Genomic DNA, 20,869 nt, shown 5'->3' on the forward strand with positions numbered 1-20,869 from the left:
GGCAGTTTGTGCTGTCAAAATAGGATAATCACTGGCCTCCGATGCTTGGCTGGTAATTTCCTGGAGAGGCTGGCACAGGTTCCCCCAGCTTCCTCCCTGCTCGAGGTGGGGCTAGGGCCCAGGCTGGATCTGCAATCTGATCTGGATGGAAAGAAGCCAGTCCCCATTAGCACTGTGATTTTCAGTCTGCCCCACTTCCCCTTGTTCCAGGGGTGGAGGTGGTGGCTACCAGCCTCTTTCTGACTTGGACAGGTTTAAACTTTAACTGTTCTTAGGATTATACTTTATCCGCTGAATTTACTCATCAGTAGCTGAAGCTGGTGCCCAACCATCTCTTCCTCTCCCATTTTTGGGAAGTGGAGCTTTGAATTCCAGCCACGGAATAGCTCCCAAAGCGGCTTGTGCCTCCAGTGGAGGATGGGCACTGGCCTCCATGGCTGGAGCACTCTGCTTATGAATCTTCTCTGCAGATAGGCAGTGTTCTCCTTCCATTCCTTCGAGGATGTTGCAGGATACTTTGCTGGTCTCCTGGAGTCCACAAACAGGTGCTTGCTAGGCCCAGATAGCTCTGGGTGTTTACTAACTGCCCTGTAGCAGGAGCTCCTTACTCCACTGCCATCTTGCTGATTGTCCTCTTCTTTTTTAATGTAGGCATTTTGGCCTATAAATTTCCCTCTCAGACCTGCCTTCACTGCATCCCTTACATTTTGATATGTTTTGTCCTTATTTTTATTCATCTCAAGATACTTACTGATCTCCACTGTAATTTCTTATTTGACCCATTGATTAAAATTGTTATTTAACTTCCATGTATTTGTTGCTTTTCCAGTTCTCTGCCTTTTATTGATTTCCAGTTTCAGTCCATTGTTGTCAGAGGAGGTGATTTTTCTAATTTCAACCTTTTTTAATTTAATGGGACTTGTTCTATGACCTAGCATGTGGTCTATCCTGGAGAATGATCTAGCATGTGGTCTATCCTAGAGAATGATCCATGTGCACGTGAGAAGAATGAATTTCCTGTTGTTTTGGGGTACATTGTTCTGTATATGTCTATTAGGTCTAGTTCATTTATCATATTGTTCAAGTTCTCTGTTTCCTATTGCTATCCTGTCTAGATGGTTTATCATCGATGAGAGTGGTGTATTGAAGACTCCAATTATTATTGTCTATTTCTCCCTTCAGTTTTGCCAGTGTTCACTTCATGTAGTTTGTTCACCATGGTTAGGTCCATAAATATTTGTGATTGTTATTTCTTCTTGGTGAATTGATCCTTTATTAATGTATGGTGTACTTGTTTCTTGTAACAGCTTTTGCCTTAAAGTCTATTTTGTCCAATGTTAGTATAGCTACCCCAGCTTTTGTTTGGTTACTATTTGCATGGAGTATTTTTTTTCCCATCCTTTCCCTTTCAATCTATTTCTGTCTTTTGATTGGGGAGTTTAATCCATTAACTTTCAGTGTCATTACTATCAAGGTAGTACTTTCGGCCGTTTTGCCCTTTGGTTTTGATGTCATATATTTTGGTTTCTCTTTTCCTTTATTGCAGCCTCCTTTGGTGTATAGTTGATATTTTGAGATGTATTTGTCTGATCCTCTTCTCATTTCTGGTACTGCATATATTTGTATATACTTTCTTTGTGTTACACCGGGGTTAGTTTTACACAACCTACTAAATTGAAAAGATATCAACTTAGCTTCAATAGCGTATACATTCTCTGCTCCCATATCCCTCGTAGTGCTGTAGACTCTAGGCCACCGCGTCTCATCCTATGGTGTTGGCTCCCTTACTGAGGAGCCTGAAGACTGCTTCCAGGAGACATGATGGTGCATACATTCATTTATTGCAGGACCCCAAGTAGCAACCCGCTATTCAATATTGGGGATATACAGCAATATATATAGGAAGAGAACAGCAAAGGCATAATGCCAGGGGCATGAAAAATTACAGATGTGGGAGGTATTTCAGTGATATATGCATGGCCATCCTTATACTTTCTCATGGTCCTTGTGCAGAGACCCTTATTTGCCTGGCCACAAGATTGTTGTTTTTTTTTTTAAATTTTTTAAATTTGTTTGCATTTTTAATTATTTTTAATTGTCTTTTTAAAAAAAGATACATAGATCACAAATAATGTTACATTAAAAAATATGAGAGGTTCCCATATACCCCACTCCCCCACCCCACCCCACTCGTCCCACATCCACAACCTCTTTCATCATTGTGGCACATTCATTGCATTTGATGAATACATTTTGGAGAACTACTGCACTGCATGGATTATAGTTTACATTATAGTTTATACTCTCCCCCAGTTTTGACCAGCATTTTCAGCCTGTGTCCCAGTCATGCTCTATCCATTTAGTACTCCCTATTCAGATGGATTAGGTATTCCTTTGTTCCCATGCAAACAAAAGGGTAAGTAAATAAGTCTTAACTAGCAAAGGAGGTGAGGTTTGCACAAATGAAACTATACCTTACATTCCTTCTTTCCCCTTTATACTGATTTTGTCCCACATTATTTCTTTAAAATTTGCATATCTATTATCAGGAAATACAGCTTTTTTCCTGTTCAGTTGTATTCTGACTCTTACAGGTATTAAAGAGTAGAGTTGTATATTGAGTCCTATTGGGTTTTGCATTTACCCTTTTAGTTATCATTACTGATGGTCTTCACTTCTTCACACTACTCCAAGCCACTCTCTCCTGTCTTTGGAGGAAAATTTACGGTATATGCCTGTGGCAGTGATGCAGGGTCCTTCCTTAAGGGGACCTGACCTTACCTTCAATCAAGGGGCTCTGTGTCTATGAATGGACTTAAGCCTGGAAACTCAGGGAGAGGCTGACTCTCCACTGTGGTGACGTGATCTAGTCAAGCTCCACTGGGTGGAAACAATTAGGATTTGTGTTTTGCAGATGATGAAACTGAGGAACAGAGAGGTTCAATACTTTGTCCAAGGCTACCTGGCCAGTAAGTGGCAGAGTCAGGATTTTCATCCACCAAGTCTGACTCTAGAGCCCATGGACCTCATCACTATACAAGTTACACACAAACCCAGAGAGACCCAGTGACAAACAGACACATTATGTGGCCACAAGAAAGCCAGTACCAAATACAGAAGCAATCCTATGCAGGCATGTGCTCACACAGTCACAAAGACTTTCTCTTTTTCTCATGCATGCACACACACAAATACACACACCTTGTCCCGAAAAGACACACTCACTGATGGCCACTCTTTCATGTCAAGTATTTACTGACATTTACACAATTACCAAAACCAGATCCTGACTATGCATGATCACACAGACGTACACACGCCTACAGCCAGACACACAGGAGCGGCCTGCATGCTCACTCACAGGTCCATTTGGTTACACACAAACAGCCATGTACACAGTTGCACTCAGTAATACAATCACTTAAACCTACACACCACCTCCCAGATACTGTAATAATTATCCCACAGTCCAAGTCATCCGGTCACACAAACAGAGTCACACGCTCTCACGTATTTCCCGGGAGGAGGTGGGGTCTGAGAGAGGACAGCCGGGGTAGTAGTCTCAGGCTGAGCTGCTCTGGTTCTAATCCACTGAGTCTGGCCCCTCAGATTGCTAGGCAGAGCGCCGCCATGCCTCGTCCGGCTCTGCCTTTGGTCAGAGGCCTTGTACTGAAGAGAGACCCAGCTGCTGCACTGGGTTCCACCCGCCCACAACCACAGACTCCTTTCCTCGCTATTCCTGCGGCCAGCCCATAATAATAAGGGTTCTTACATAGGGTGACCAACCAGTCGGCTTTCCTTGTGACATGGGACTTTTACTGCTGAAACTGGGAAAGCCCCAGGCAAACCAAGACTGAAGAGTTGGGAAGGCCTAGCTGCAGTGCGCTTGCTGGGCAGGGTGGGGCGCCTCTGTTTTTAAGGATTGTATGTGTGCCTGGGAAACTAGGTTCTTCTTCGTCTTCGTCGTCGTCGTCTTCTTTAAGATACGTGGATGGAGCTGTACAGAACATATGTCCAGGGTGCATGGTAATGTTTGGATATACTCATAGTGGCAACAATTAAAAACCACAGCAGGGGGGGTACTGGGTTCCTGGCCAGTGGTGCTCTGTCGTGGTCCCTAGGGGAGCAGTGACAGTCTCCCAGGTACAGCGGCGGGGACCGGGAGGGAGTGAGGGTTCAACAGTGAGCCCCTGATGCTAATGACTATGCTTGTGAGCTGATAAACCTAAAATAAGAACAAGGCCTAGAGCAACATTGTGCCTGGGAATTTCCTCCTGTCAGCCTTCATGTTACTCAAATGTGGCCAGTCTCGAAGCCAAACTCAGCATGTAAATGCAATGCCTTCCCCCCAGCGTGGGACATGACACCCGGGGATGAGCCTCCCTGGCAACGAGGGACCACTATCAACTACCAACTGATGATGCAACTGGAAAAGGACCTTATACGGAAGGTTCAATGCGGATCAGCAGAATATCCATGTCTACATAAAATACCATGACTTTAAAATGCTGTTCGACCTAAAGTAAGGGGGAAATGGAAAGGAGAAATGAGTTTATATGGCTACGAGTTTCTAAAAAAGAGTCTGGAGGCTGGCAGAAGGATTGCCCTCATGCACAACTGAGCAGAGTCAGAGAGACAGATAAAGCAGATACAACCCCCAGATATTGGTTCCTTTGAAGGCTAAAGAGACCCATGGGAGTTATGGTCATGGCCGATGGGGTTAACTACCAGGGCAGATGGCCCCTCTTTGGAAATGGTGTTTATGTGTGAAGAATCTGGACTCAGATGGGATCTCCCTTCATAAGACTTTCATGCTAATGTGCTGGAGGTGCAGTTAATGTTGGGGTTTAAGATATATTTAGGGGATTTGAATCTCTGGACTGACAATGTGATAGCCAGGTCCTGAGCCTCAACAGACTCCAGCACCTACAATCTGATTTATTGGACTTACCACACTCAGCTAAGATGGAGTTGAAGAAAGACAACCACCACACCATGGAGCCTAGAGTGATTACAACTGAAAATGGGCGGATTGCATCCAGCATCCATGTGGAATCTGAGCCTCCTCTTGACATAGAGGTGCAATGGACACAACCAATCCAATGTCCACATAGAAGAGGTGGCATTGGATTGGGAAAAGTGGACATGGTGGACGATGGGTATGGGGAAAGGCAGGAAGAGATGAGAGGTGGAGGCGTCTTTGGGACATGGAGCTGCCCTGGATGGTGCTTCAGAGATAATCACCGGACACTGTAAATCCTCACAGGGCCCACTGGATGGAATGGAGGAGAGTATGGGCCATGATGTGGACCATTGTCTTTGAGGTGCAGAGGTGCCCAAAGATGTACTTACCAAATCCAATGGATGTGTCATGATGATGGGAACGAGTGTTGTTGGGGGGGGGAGAGGGGGGGTGGGGGGTGGGGTTGAATGGGACCTCACATATATATTTTTAATGTAATATTATTACAAAGTCAATAAAAAAAAGATACGTGGATCACAAAAAATGTTACATTAAAAAATATAAAAGTTTCCCCCATATCCTACCCCTCACCCCCCACTCCTCCCACATCAACAACCTCTTTCATTATTGTGGCGCATTCGTTGCATTTGGTGAATACATTTTGGAACACTGCTGCACCACATGGATAATAGTTTACATTGTAGTTTACACTCTCCCGCAGTCTATTCAGTGGGTTATGGCAGGATATATAATGTCCAGCATCTGTCCCTGTGATATCATTTAGGACAACTCCAAGTCCTGAAAATGCCCCCACATCTCATCTCTTCTTCCCTCTCCCTCAGCAACTACCGTGGCTACTTTCTCCAGATCAGTGCTATAGTTTCTTACATTACTAGTCACAATAGTTCTATAGTAGAATACCAGTAAGTCCATTCTAATCTGTATTTTATTCCTCCATCCTGTGGACCCTGGGTTGGTGATGTCCACTCCACCTCTACATCAAGAGGGGGCTTAGATCCCACATGGTTGGTGGATGTAATTCTCCTGCTTGCAGTTGTAGGCACTCTTGGTTCCCTGGTGTGGTGGTTGACTATCTTCACCTCCTTGTTAGCTGACCTGTGCAAGTCCAACAAACTGGAGAGTAAGAGCTGCAACTCTGCTGAGGCTCAGGGCCCAGTTGGCACATGGCCAGCCCAGAGATCAAAGTCCCCTGGGTATACACCAACCCCAGTGCCAACCACAGGTTCAGTAACAGTGTCAGAAGAGGCATGTGTAGAAAGGTCACATCTGAGTCCAACTCCATCACACTCAGGAACACAAATACATGGGATAACATGGATGAATCTTGAGGACCTTATTTTGTGTGAAGCAAGCTAGGCATTGAAGGACAAATACTACATGACCTCTCTGATATTACATAAGCAAACCAAGCTGTCTCAGAGCTAGAGACTGGGTTATTTTCAATAGCTGAAAGATATGCCCACGGTGAAAGAACAGACAACAAAAGCAGCCTCCTCAGACTCTTCCTGCTTCCATGCTTGCCATCTCCCATCCACTCTCTACAAGCAGCTAGAGGTCTCTTTAAAACGCAGATCACACCTCTGCACAACACCCCTCCATTTGTTCCCACATTACTCAGAGTAAAAGTCCTGGATCTGGCCTCTGCCCACTTCTCTGACTGCAACTTCTACAATACTTTCTATCACTCACCTTCCTAAAACCGTGTTGATCTTCCTAGTAGTTCTCAAATATGACATGCTTCTTATTCCCATTTCAGAATCTTTACACTTGCTGTTCCCTTGGCCTGGAACAGTCTTCCTTGATAGCTCCTAATGGCTTCTTCCAACCAGGTCTTAGCTCAAACATCACCTCCTCAGAGAGGCCTCTTCTGACCACCCCAAGTAAATTAGCCTCCCACCTCAGCTTTCTATCCTTTTACTTTGCTTTATGTTTCTTCAGAGACTATATTATTCACTTCCTGACATATTGGTTTGTCTGCCTTCCCCACTAGAATGTCAGCTTCATGATTGCAGAGACTTATGTCATGTGTTCACTGCTGCATCCTAGCCTGGCACATATTTATTGAAAACAATAAATGCTTGTTTATGTACAATAAATGCTAGTTTAATCAACTAGTGAACAGAAGCAGGAGAGTATAGTTAAGAATGAGTGGTGTGGACTGTGGGACCAGAGAAGACATACTCCACCCTGAACAATTCACATTTGTTTGCCGGCTCACAGGCACATACAACACGTAATGTCTGCAGGCCAAAAAGTTTCGGCTGCCAGTTTATGTCAACTTGTGAATATCAAAAAGCATAAATGGAAGGATAGGATGTATACTATTTGGCACCTTATTATGTATGTATGTGTGTGTGTGTGTGTATAAAAGATTTTTAAAATTGATTTCTCTCCCCTTCCCCCCGACCCCGTTGTCTATTCTGTGTCCATTCGCTATGTGTTCTTCTGTGTCTGCTTGCATTCTTGTCATGTGGCATCAGGAAATTGTCACTTTTTTGTTGCATCATCTTGGAGTGTGCGGTGCCACTCCTGGGCGGGCTGCACTTTTTTTCACGCGGGGTGGCTCTCCTTGCAGGGTGCACTCCTTGCCCGTGGGGTACCACTACACGGGGGACACCCCTGCATGGCATGGCACTCCTTGCACGTGGCAGCACTGTGTGGGTTAGCTCACCCCATGGGTCAGGAGGCCCTGGGTATCAAACCCTGGACCTTCCTTATGGTAGGCGGACGCTCAGTTGAGCCACAACCGCTTTCCAGTATGTATATTTTAAGGCTCTTCATAGGGTCAGTGCCCTACAGTCAAAGACCAGGAACATGAACATGCCCTATAGTTGAGCAAGTTGGGTTTATTACTCTTTGCAGGGAGGGAGAATGCACACCATGGGGAACTGTGGGGCGTCTCAGTGAAAGGATGTTAGAAAAGATTCATTATAGGATCTGGGCTTGTGTTAGGTAATTTGGGGGAGGTTTAAGGAAGTGGGGCTTTGTTCTAGATTGAATACTATCAGGAAGTGGGAGTAATTTTATGACTGGGTATGTTCATAAATCTTATATAAAGAGGCAGACTAGAGAGGCTAACACCATAATTTGTAAAGAAGTAGCAGTCAGTCACTCATAACAGTCCAGATAGGTGGATGTTTGGTGATTTTTGTGATTTGGACAACGTTTGTATTTTATCTGTGTTCAGGTGAGATTGTGAAGTGGTCTCGTTTTTGTCTTGATCCATCAGGGTCAGAGTGACCTTGTTTGATGTCGATGTTCTATAAAATTATGTTCAACAGAGAACACCAAGACCTAGCTGTGAGTGCCAGGCCAGCTCCCCGATGCCAGGGGCTGCTTTTACTTTTCTCAATAGATATTACAAATTTGCACCTTAAAAAGTTAGTGCCAGTTTCTCAGCTGTGTATGAGTGGGGTTTTTTTTTTTCACATTCTCTCCTACCCTTATTAACATACTCGCACACACAATTGGTTGTCATTGAGATTTTAATGGATTTTTTCTTTTTTTAGGTACCAGAGTCCAGAATTGAACCTGGGACCTCACATGTGAGAAGCCAACGCTCAATGTTCAACAGTCACATTAGCTCCCCTGAGTTGTTTTTTTTTTTTTCATTTGTTTGCTTTTTGGCACCGGAGGCCAAACCTGGGGTCTCTCTTGTGGGAAACTGGCACTCAACTGCTTGAGCCACATCTGCTCCCCTTAAGAGACCTTTGTCTATTGCAGAGGTTGAACATTTTTATAAGATTAATGCTCATTTTTATTTCTTCTTTGTTAATTGCCTTTTCATGTCCATGCATGTTTTACTGTTGGTGAGTCACTCTTAACGAGTCATACTTTATATATATATACACACACACACATATATATACATATATATATATATATAAATCCATTACCTGTTATAGTTGCATTTTTATTCTAGACCTTTATTGCCTTATAAATCTGTTTATGGTATCTAAATTTTAATAGTCAAATATAGCAATCTTTTAAATTCTGCTGTCTTAGCCTTCGAGAGGTTTTCTATATTCCAAGATGAGTTATTTATTTGCCTATAGTTTCCTTTTGTGCTTTAAAAATCAATTCACATTCTTCACGTTTGAATCTTCCATTCAGGATTTATTTAGTCTGAAGTGCTGAGCTAACTTTACATATTTTCCTCTCCTAATACTTAGGCAAGTTTCCCAGCTTTAATACAGATGAAGCCATTTTTTCCCCAGCTCGTTTTTGGTGCTTCATTTTCTGTTTAGAGTTGACCACAGCACAATAAATCTTCAAGGCTGAGATTTACTCTCTGTTAGGCCTGCCCATTTCGGCTCCCACCTTGCTTAGCATGTTTGTCAGTTTAATCTCAAAAGTATTGAGGCCAGCTGTAATTGTATTTTTATGTAATGAACACATTGTCTCCTTATTTGTCTCTTTTTATACTTCTCACAAGTTTTGTAGTTTTCTTTTTCACATATCCCAAACATTGCTTCTTAAGGTTATTCTTAGTATGTTATGCTACTTCTGTGAAGGGAATCCATTTCCTATTATGTTTTCTAATGAGTTATTGCTTATATTTAAGAAAATGATTAATCCTGCTATCCTGCCTATTAAGTTCCTTTGTGTCCATAGCCCCGTGTACTTTTCTCTTAACACCTTGTCCTGAAACCGTATGGACCTCCTTCAGCTCGTGAGTTTTGTGAGAGCAGAGATTTCTTATTGTCAGTGCTGTCAGCACATGGTTAATTGCGCAATAATATGGGTAATAATTATGATTTGCAAGTCAAAAAATAGGCATAAGAACAGTCATATATCCCACTTTCTCTGGTTTACACTTGTTGCCCAGCATAATTACTAATAACATCCCTTTTTAAAATCTTTTTTTTTTTTAAGTAAGCTTTCAATTACATAAATGTTATATGAAAAATATACGGAATTCCCATATACCCTCCTCCCCCTCCAACACTTTCCCATTAACATTAGTGTGGTACATTTGTTTTTGTATTTTTTTTAATCTTTATTGCTATTTATTATTTTCTGTAACTTTTTTTTTCAAATTCTCAATTCATTTTTTAAAAAGATATTACATTAAAAAAATAGGTCCCCATTCGTCCCCACCGCTCCCACCCCACCACTCCCCCCCCCCCCAATAACACTCTCCCCCATCATCATGTCACATCCATTGCATCTGGTGAGTACATCTCCAGGTATCGCTGCACCCCATGTCCCGTGTTCCACACCATAGCCCACACTTTCCCACGTTCCATCCAGTGGGCCATGGGAGGACATACAACATCCGGCAATTGTCCCTGGGGCACCACCCAGGACAACTCCCAAGTCCCGAGAATGCCTCCACATCTCATCTCTTCCTCCCCTTCCCCACACCCAGCAGCCACCATGGCCACTTTTTCCATATCAATGCCACATTTTCTTGATTATTAACCACAATAGTTCATGAATAGAATATCATTAAGTCCACTCTGATCCTTACTGTATTCCTCCTTCCTGTGGACCTTGGCTTGGTTGTGTCCATTCCACATCTATGTCAAGAGGGGGTTTAGATTCCACATGGATATTGGATGCAATCCTCCTGCTTTCAGTTGTAGGCACTCTAGGCTCCATGGTGTGGTGGTTGACATTCTTCAACTCCATGTTAGCTGAGTGGAGTAAGTCCAGTAAATCAGAGTGTAGGAGCTGTAGTCTGTTGAGGTCAGGGCCTGGCTATCATATTGTCAGTCCAGAGATTCAAATCCCTTAGATATATCTTAAGCCCCAGCACCAACTACAATTCCAGTAAAGTAGCATAAAAGGCTTGTGAAAAGAGATCCCATCTGAGTCCAGCTCCATCACACAGAAACACCAGCTCCAAAGAAGGGCCAATTGACATGGCAGTGAACCTCATATGCCATGACCATAAAACCTGTGGGTCTCTTTAGCCCTCAAAAGGACCAATACCTGGGGTTGTATCTACTTTTATCTGTCTCTCAGACTCTGCTCTGGTGTGCATAAGGGCAATCCTTCTGACAACCTCCAGACTCTCTTTTAGAGACTCACAGCCATATAAACTCATTTGTCCTGTCCATTTCCCCCTTAATTTAGGTCAAACAGCATTTTTAACTACTGTTATTATATGTAGACAGGGATATTCTGCTGGTCCGTGTTGAACCTTTAATTCAAGGTCATTTTCTAGTTACGTCATCAGCTGGTACTTGGTAGTGATCCCTCGGTGCCAGGGAGGCTCATCCCCGGGTGTCATGTCCCACACTGGGGGGAAGGCAGTGCATTTACATGCTGAGTTTGGCTTTGAGACTGGCCACATTTGAGTAACACGGAGGCTGTCAGGAGGGAACTCTTAGGCACAGTGCTGCTCTAGGCCTTGTTCTTATTTCAGGCATATAGGCTCACAAGCATAGTCATTAGTATCAGGGGCTCACTGTTGGACCCTCATTCCTTCCTGGTCCTTACCGTTGCACCTGGGGGACTGCCGCTGCTCCCCTAGGGACCACGAGAGAGTCCCCCCCGGCCAGGAACCCAGTACCCCCCCAGCTGTTGTTTTTAATTGTTTCCACTATGAGTATATCCAAACATTTCCATGCCCCCTGGACATATGCCCTATATAAGTCCCTGTCAACCATATAGCGCCTGTCCATAACATCCCATACCAGTATTCCTCCGCTGCCATTGTTGAACCACTCTATGATCCAAAACTTCCTGAAAAGTGAGGCCCAATATAATGTCAGGTTCCCTTACTAGTAAAATGGAATATAGCAATGAGTTTAAAGGTTAGATATAGAATACATATTGATTTCGAAAAATTCTACATCTTGTCTTTTTTCCTAATTATTGAGCTTCTCTTCACAGCCCTAGATCACAGTAATTCATATATACAATATACAGTACTCCCACACATCCACCATAAAACCTTTTCCCTTCCACAGCGATAATGTTTTAACATTCATATCATATTTACTGAAACTGATGTACAAACTCCGGAACAATAGCTTTCAAACAAGGTGACATCTGTGCTTACATTGTGGTCCATACTTTAGGGTATAGTTTTCTAAATTTTTTAGTTATCCTATATTTTACATTATGGTTTACATTATTAGTCTGTCGTCCCCTATATGTTTTTGGTGTAATATTACATGTTTTATATTCATCCTCATGTACTCTCGCGAAACTCCTCTCTCGCCCCCACATTTACCTTGGTTCCATCCATTCAACATCCATTTTCCCCTCCCCTTGGGGCTCACAGCAACAGCCAATCTCCATTTCCCGAGGAGCCACATCCAGAGACACTTGCAAGTGTTGAGGGCCTGATTTGCTCAACTGCCCTAATGCCCTGGGAGCCACCCTTTCTCTCAAGAGATACAGTTCCCTCTATTTGATGGCATTAGTCCTCCCCAGGATGTGGGTCCATCCCACTCTCACTACTTGGGTCTCTACCCAATGGTACAACCCACCCTGGGAAAATGAGCATTCAGACATTCCCCAGGAGTCCATCCCACGTCAGACCATCCCCTCTGAGCATCCTAAACAGGTAACCCTCCTAATTGTATTTTGATATGGTTTTCTCAGTATTTTACTCTCAACCAACACGTGACACTCTCCTATGTTTGTATGTTGCCCCTCCCTACCCCCAATTTTTTGGGCAATATTACCCCTCCGCCCTTTCCCAGCCCCCCTCAAACCAGCAAAGCCCCACCCAAAGGCAACCCCTTGCCCCCATTTTATCTCTTCTTTGTGCTCATACTTACCGCCAGCTCATCATAGATTTCGCCCCTGCAGACATCAGCTCACATCCTTCCTTCACCCCCCGATTTCCTGTAAGCCTATCTTCCCATCTCTAGCTCTCTGAGGCAGCTTGCTTATTTCATATCATTGAGGTCATGTAGTATTGGTCCTTCAATGCCTGGGTTGCTTCACTCAACATAAGGTTCTCAAGATTCATCCATGTTATCACGTGTTTGTAGTGTATTTGTCCTTAAAGCCAAGTAGTATTCCATTGTATGTATATAAGTGTGGTACATTTGTTATAATTGATGACCACATATTGAAGCACTGCTGCTAACCACGGTCTATAGTTTACATTTTAATTTACATTTTGCATTGCACAATTTTACAGATGTTGACAAAATGTATAATGGCCTGTATCCATCACTGCAATGTCATGCAGGACAATTCCAATGTCACCCACATGCCCCATGTTATTCCTATTCTTCCCTCCCCCACCACTCAGAACCTCTGGTGACCACTGCCTTTATATCAATGATACAAGTTCTTCCATTGCTATAATAATGTCTACTTTAGCCTGAAGTTGCTGTCTCCCCCTTATGTTCGTTCTTTCCTTAATCTTGAGGATTTGGGGATGGTGATGCCTACTTTGTTTCTGATCGAGAGGGGGCTTACATCCTATTGGGCAGACGGTGGAAACTGTCTTGCTTGCAGTTATAGATACACTGTCTTTGGGGATGGGCATTGTCCATCATCATCCTTTTGTTAGTTGTCCTGGGCGAGGCTGATGAACTGGAGAGTAGGTGTTGCAACTCTGCTGAGATTTAGGGCTCACCTGGTGTGGCAGTTTGACGTTTTTTATGAATTCCCCAAATGTTGCATTATATGTTTGTGAACTGGTCTCCTCTGGGCATATTAGATTGGATTGGATTCAGAGGCTCAGTTTTACTTGATTAAATTAGATTTAAGCCTTTGATTGGGCCACGTCAGTAGGATGTTGAGTCCCTGCCCCCTTGGTGGGCAGGGACTCACAGAGAAAACATGGCAGAGGACTTTGGAGTTTTGATATTGGAGCCCCAGGAAATAAATACACAGAGAAGCAGATACATGAGGAAGGAGAGAAGGCTCCATTAGACATGGCAGAGGGCCCAAGAAGAGAGAAAAGCCATTAGCCTGATAGTCTCTAGCTGGCCTTGTGGCAACAGCAGAGAAGCTGAGCCTGGAGAGAAACTAGCCCTGAGAGAGAAAGAGAGAGAGAGGAGACTTATCCCAGCCTACAGCTGATCTTGGAAGAAGCTGTGACCATGGAGCCTTAAGAGGAAGAGGAAGCCTGAAGCCTTACAGATTTTGGCAGCCGTCTTGCTCCAACACATGGCAACAACTTTGGTGAGGGAAATAACTTATACTTTATGGCCTGGTAACTGTAAGCTTCTACGCCAAATAAATACCCTTTATAAAAGCCAACAGATTTCTGGTATTTTGCATCAGGACTCCTTTGGTTAATACACCTGGCATATGAACAGACCAAAGATTTAAGTCTCTGGGACATATATTTAATGAGTATAGTACTAATTATAGGCTCTATAATAATAGAGTCTAACTCTGTTATACTGGGGAAGAACACATACTCCAAGGTAAGGCCCACTGACAGGGTGCCAAATTCCTGAGCCTGTCTGCCCTGCCTAGTGTCTAGATGTCTCTAGAGCCCTCAGGAGACTCGCTGTTTGAGGCAGTTTACTGTGGCAGTCAATGAGATCCAGCTGAGAAGTGTATAACCATAACCTCTGGAATGACCACCCAACTCACTTTGAAGTCTCTTAGACATAAAAACTCATTTGTATTTGATATTTCCCCTTTCTGGTCAAGGTTTTTTCCCAAGTTCATCACTAGCTGGTGCTTGGTAATAATCCCTAAGTGCCAGGGAGGCTCAACCTCAGGCGTCATGTCCCATACAGGGTGGTAGTGTGATTGTATGCTGAGTTTGCCTTAGAGAGAGGCTTTCAGGCAGTAGCTTTTATGCAACACATAATACATGGCTAACTTTCAATTTCACAAGAAAAGGTTCATAAGTATAAGCATCAGTATCAAGGGCCTGTCATAACGATATTTTGGGTTTTTTATTTATTCATTTCCTCCCCCCGCCCCGGTTCTCTGCTCTGTGTCCATTCGCTGTGTGTTCTTCTGTGACCGCTTCTATCCTTATCAGCGGCACCGGCAATCTGTGTTTCTTTTTGTTGCATCCATCTCGCTGCGTCAGCTCTCTGTGTATGCGGTGCCATTCCTGGGCAGGCTGCACTTTCTTTCGTGCTGGGCTGCTCTCCTTACAGGGCGCACTCCTTGCATGTGGGGCTCCCCTACACAGGGGACACCCCCACGTGGCATGGCACTCCTTGCGCGCATTAGTACTGCGCATGGACCATCTCCACATGGGTCAAGGAGGCCCGGGGCGGACACTCCATCCATTGGGCCAAGTCCGCTTCCCATAATGATGTTTTCTTCCACTAGGCACTGCCATGTATTCTAGGGGTTCTTGTCACTCTATTAGAGAATGTAGCAGGACTTCTGAGGATGGGAATTCAATATTCTGTTGGTTATTGTGTGGGTGTCCACCCAGTGAAACAATGTCCCATGACCACTTGAACATATTCATATGCCACAGAGGCAATAACATCCCTTTTTATTCTTAAAATTGTTCAACTACGGTTGATACATTATATGGTCATCCTAATCAGAAAAGGGGGCTGTTATAATAAAGAGACAAGCCATGTAATCATAATGCACAAACAGATCAAGGAAGGGAATTAAGGGGCAAGAGAAGGCATGTTTAATCATATCATGTAAGGAGCTATTAATTAGCTTTCCTGTAGAATTAAACCGGTTATTGAATTAGTGGCAGAAATGAAATCACTCCGTACATTATCACTTATATTCTTTCTGTCGGTGATTAAAAAATACTTTTTTGGGAAGCAGATGTGGCTCAGATGGGCAGCCGCCTACCATATGGGAGGTCCTGGATTCTGGTCCTGGTGCATCCTAAAGATGGGCAGATACTGCACTCACTGCAACGAGCAGATGCCACAAGCCAGCAGGTTCTGCAGCCCACAAGGAGCGAATGTGGCTCAGGCTGTTGGGCACTTGCCTCAAATGTGGGAGGTCCTGGGTTCGGTTTCTGGTGCCTCCTGGAAAAGGTGAGCAAACAATGGGCAGACAGATGAGAGAACCACCTGGGGGAGGGGTGATAAATGAAAAAAGAAATGAATAAATCTTTTAAAAAATTATTTTTGATCCTTGACTTCCTCATCCTAATTTAGGACTGCTATCTCCCGCTACCTACCGCAAATACATTGTGAAATATAAAAAATTGTATATCTCAGTAATGTATTATGCAGTATTTCAGATATAAAAATTATATACAATATAGAAAACCCACATACCCAGCTTAATATACCACCGCCAATCTAGCTGAAACCCTCTGCAAACCTCTGCCCAACTGCATCCCCTCCTGTCCATTCTCATCTCCCCATAACTTTATTCTAAATGTAGTACAGTATTTTGTCATTCTTGTGCATGGTTTTGCACTTTTCCTACAAATGTACGTGGTATTTAAACTCTTGGCACATTCGTATGCAGTATGGTTTTGCAACTTCTGAAGTGTCATACTGTATACACATTCCTGAAAAGTTTTCTGCTTGTCATTGAGACTGTGCATACTGATACATGTAACTGATACTTTTACTGCTATACTGGATTCCATTGTATGACTCTATTATACTTCTGTTGACAATAAATGTTTTACGTGAAAGATTTGTTCATTATAACCAGATCTCTTGCTGAACTCAGTAAGTTCTAATAACTTCTCTTAGCTTAGCAAATTTCTCTTCATCAGTTGTGCGTTGTTTCCCATTTCCTTGAATTGTTATATCTCGTGTAACAGTGTTAATTGGCCACCCTTCAAGTGTGATGTTGGCTCTTGGTTTCAGACTACCTTATCAAAACAGTGTAGTATTTTTACCTATACTGTTATCTATTGACAAGGATTTCCTCGTTTGACATTGAGGTAATGTATGTTCATCACACCATGAACATATTCCACAGGCAAATTACACCTGTAGATAAAATCTTGTAGTATGCCATTGAATTCAATTTGCTTTTTACTTCCATGTCTTTATTCCATCTGTACTCCCAGCTTCCACACCTAACCTCCAATCTGTGCACCCTTGTCAAACGTATTGTGAGAGCTTTGATTTTTAAAAGAATCCGTTCTTAAGCTTATTAATTCTGCAGATTTCTGGTTATTCTCTCCATTTTAAAGCCATGATAGGCTCCCAGCCTTATCTCAGGCCACCACCCTTGTTCTAGCCAAGCCATAGCAACCGCATTCCTGCTACCCTGACTGAGTTACCCTTCCCTCCCCTCCTATAGAAAGCCTTCCCTGACCCACCAGGTCTGTGAACAGAGAGACCGCTTTACAGATCACTAAACTGACCACTGTCTCCTCCCCTTGACTAGAAGCACAATAAAAGGAACAGGGTTGACTGTTCTCTGTCTTCTCAGTGGCCAAAGCAGAGGTGTGAATATTGAAAGACAGGGAAAAATGTCTAGCAGCCATGTGCACCAGGACCAAGGGATCGGGTTAAGGACACACTCCTGCTTTCCTAAACTCATCCTTTTGGGACATGGTCAAGGGAAAGTTGGTCAAGAAGCCTCTGAGAATGAGAAAAATCACACAAAGCAAGCACCGTTTTGGGTTATTAGCTAACTGAACTTTTATTAAATTATGTTTCTTCATAGGCTAGGCCCATCAAAGGCCTTAGATGAGCTTTAAGTGCTGGATGAAGAATCACAAGACTACTAGATGATCTGCAAACAGTGGCAGACAGACAGGCAGGCAGACGACAAGAGGGAGAGACAAAACAAAAACGAACAAGAATGGGAAAACTGTTCTTCTGGAGAGCTAGTCAAATTATTTCCTCAATAAAATACATTAGAAATGAACTAAAACATGAACAAATGAAATAAAAAAATTTAACACTATATTATAGAAGCTCACCAGATAAATCCCTCCGTTGAGTTCTCTGAACCTTTTGTACAACCTGCTGCTTTTCCTTTGAACGAAGTGATGCTTTGTCCTTGGCTGACATCTCCAACACCAGCACCACTCCCAAGCACAGATTCCATTCTAAGAGTCAGATTTCCCCCCAATTCTTGGTGGCTGCTTATCTCTGCTGACTTCGGGAAATCAGCTTTGAATGAGGAAGATGCACTGTGGTAGCGAGTGAGCACGACAGAGACAGTTTTTGGAGAGGCCACTTGGATCTTTTCTCCAGATGTCTAGTATGTGTTTAAGACTTGGTTTTTTTAAGCTTGAAAAAAGTCCATTGTGAAAAGTAAGTTATGAAGAGTGCTCTTTATTTGAAACCTCCACAACACAGACGCCAATCTTATCTCGCATTGAATCATTAGCTGTGCACATCAACACATTCCAAGCACAAATTAAGAAATGCAAACAGAACAACAACAAAAATATATATATATATATATATATATATATATAATTTTTCCCCTATCCAAAGGTTTCAAGTCTCAATGCAGCAAATCCTTCTGAACACATAATCTGAGGAGCACATTGTTCAAATAGTTGGGACAAATAGGTCCCTGCCAAGGCTACTGCCTTTTAAACATATGGGGTAGGGATCATGGACAGCACAAGAAAGGGGGGTGGGGAAGAAAGAATGAGCAGGAGAGGGGGACAGGTTTGCGCTAGGGAAGATGGGGCAGCTGGGACACACACACGGTGAGTTCGTGGATTTCATTTATTGGTTTTTGACACTTTCTTTCTGGTTCCTTTCTGTTTTTATTCGCCCCCACCCCAGGTCCAACAATGGTGGAAAACCCCCCAGAGAGATGGGCAGAGCCTTATTAGGCCAGCCCAAAGCCTTCAGAGCACTCCTGGATGGCCAACAGTAGCATGTGGCGGAGCTTCTCAAAGCTCTCATAGGCAGGCAGATCCAGCTGATTAAAACTAGGGGAAGAGGAAAGATCTGTTAATGAAAAAGGACTACAACCAAACAAATACCTGCACTCCCATGGTGCTCGCTCATGGACCTCTCCTCCCTGAGGAACCCACTTCTCATTTCTTGCTGACTTCCAATCCTGTCCTAGCCCAGACTACACTCTTTTAATCTGGGCCAAATACCGGCCAACAGTCATCTCTCTAAAACAAAGCCCTGCCACTCTTGCTTAAACACCATGGCTTCTCCTTGCTACAGAATGAAGAGCAAAACTCTTAAGAGATGTTCAGGGTCATCGGTGATCCGACCTCTGCTGAGCTCTTTAGCTTTTTGTTCCCCGCAACGTTGCCTTGCTCTACTCATGCTGAACCCTAGAACACGTCAAGCTCTCCTGATCCTCAGGCCCCACAGTGGATAGCCCAATTCCCAGTCATATATCAAATATCACCTCCAGTGAACTGCCAAATTTTGAGTTACCTAAGGGCCAGGACTGAACCAGATCTATGTTCCCAACCTTGAATAGGGGCCTTAGAGTATGGAAAACACACAAACTAATTCTGAATGCTGGAAAGGAGAACTTTACTCTTACCATGTGTGAGCTGAAGGCAGGCGATCTGTGGACCTGTCATCTCGATGAATCTGAAACTTCTGAATGCCATTCATACCTTCAAGGGCAGCAAAGCCTTGCAAGGGCACCTTGGAAGTACCCGTGACAAACTGGAGGAACTTGGCACGGTCAGCTTGGTCAAAAGAGCGCAATGCTCTCCAGAACCATTGAATCTGGAGGAAGAGACACAGAAATCAGTATTAGGTACAGAGTTCCCAGAAAAAGTAGTGGGACTGGTGAAATTTGGGAAACAGGATGGGATTTAGACTCCTAGGAAAGTTCCTTCCCTGGGATGGGCTACAGTTCCTTTATTCATAAAATGGAAAAGGTCACCACCTAAAAATATGTAGTTAGGTATAGGTAACACTCTTCTCCTAAGAATACTGATTTATTTGGGATCATATAAACTAACAATGCTTAAAATAAGAGGACCATACGTAGAGGGAAGACAGCAGAAGCTCACCTGAATGGAGTTGGACTGGTACTTGTGGTATTCGGTATTGGACTTCAGATCATCAATGTCTATTGTGGGCAATCCTGATATGAGCAACTCTAATTCCTGTTCAGTGAAGATGGAAATGAGGCGCTTTGGAATGATCTCATAGAAGCCTTCTAAGAACGCCGCCAGCTGTTTGCGGATGGCTCCTGGGGAAAAGAACCAAAAAGCCACATGACTTCCAAACTCATACAACTATCAGGGGTTAGAGATCCCAATCTACCTCCTGAAACTACTAGAATGCTAACTAGCCTGCCTGCCTCACCCACCACTCTGTTTCTAGGTCCCCTGTAAGAGGGTGGGCGTAGTACAAGTCAGGCCTTTTGATTCCTTTTGTGCAAGTCACTTTTGGTTTTGTTATTAAGGGAAGAGAAAAAATGCTTGTGAAATGAGTGAGGACTGACCTCTTCCTATATTGAACAGAAGGCTAAAGTGACATTTCTCCTACCTGTCATTCTCATCTGGCACACCAGGTGTACATACTCCTTCTTATTTTCCTCCGTTACCAAGATGTTGGCCCCATTAGGTTTGAGGTCGCGAACTTCACAGACTCCAAACTCTTGGACCTGGAATACCAATCATAAGTACAAAGCTTGATCTAACATAGGAATAACATACATTACTGAGAATACACTCGGAATTCCTTGCTGTGTCCTAGGCAAAAGAGGCAAAGCAAATCCAACAGAAATAGTGCCTTTTTTCATTAGCTCACAGATCGCTTAACAGGGAAAGGCCAAGAGTAGGAATGAAGGAAATTTTTAATTGGCCTCAAAACACATAAAGTAGGTTGAAGTAAGGAAAGTGTCCAAGGTTAAAAACAAACCAAAGTCAAAAAAAAAAACCAAAAAGGAAAAGGAAAGTGAATGACTAACATAACCAATGTAATGCAATCTTTAGGGCAAAGAGTAACCTTAAAAATTTTTGTCACTTATGTATTTGTATAATTTTTCTACAAAACACTTCCTAAAGTGACAAATTATGTACTGGAGCATTATTCAGGAAAAGTAAACTAGGAAACAACCTAGATTGTTTTACCAATTACGGTTTTTCAGTTT

At 43.2% G+C, this 20,869-nt stretch overlaps 2 protein-coding genes across 22 annotated transcripts in view; one reads left to right on the forward strand and one right to left on the reverse strand.

Moving 5' to 3' along the window:
- Positions 1-14,164, forward strand: part of LOC111761434 (E3 ubiquitin-protein ligase HUWE1-like) — a 48,446-nt gene extending 34,282 nt beyond the window's left edge. The window contains exon 19 of the mRNA XM_058291920.2: positions 8,494-14,164. Coding sequence (XP_058147903.1) covers positions 8,494-8,667 — 174 coding nt within the window. The 3' untranslated portion in view covers positions 8,668-14,164. The remainder of the gene's footprint in view (positions 1-8,493) is intronic.
- A 4,335-nt stretch (positions 14,165-18,499) lies between these two features.
- HUWE1 (HECT, UBA and WWE domain containing E3 ubiquitin protein ligase 1) overlaps positions 18,500-20,869 on the reverse strand; it is a 170,206-nt gene continuing 167,836 nt past the window's right edge. For all 21 annotated transcript variants that reach the window (XM_058291917.2, XM_058291916.2, XM_058291915.2 and 18 more), the window contains 4 exons: positions 20,263-20,380; positions 19,782-19,963; positions 19,301-19,491; positions 18,500-18,722 (listed from right to left, as the gene is read on the reverse strand). In XM_058291917.2, coding sequence (XP_058147900.1) covers positions 18,620-18,722; positions 19,301-19,491; positions 19,782-19,963; positions 20,263-20,380 — 594 coding nt within the window. In that variant the 3' untranslated portion in view covers positions 18,500-18,619. The remainder of the gene's footprint in view (positions 18,723-19,300; positions 19,492-19,781; positions 19,964-20,262; positions 20,381-20,869) is intronic.

The sequence above is a fragment of the Dasypus novemcinctus genome, chromosome X, assembly GCF_030445035.2.
Source record: "Dasypus novemcinctus isolate mDasNov1 chromosome X, mDasNov1.1.hap2, whole genome shotgun sequence".
NCBI lineage: Eukaryota > Metazoa > Chordata > Mammalia > Cingulata > Dasypodidae > Dasypus > Dasypus novemcinctus.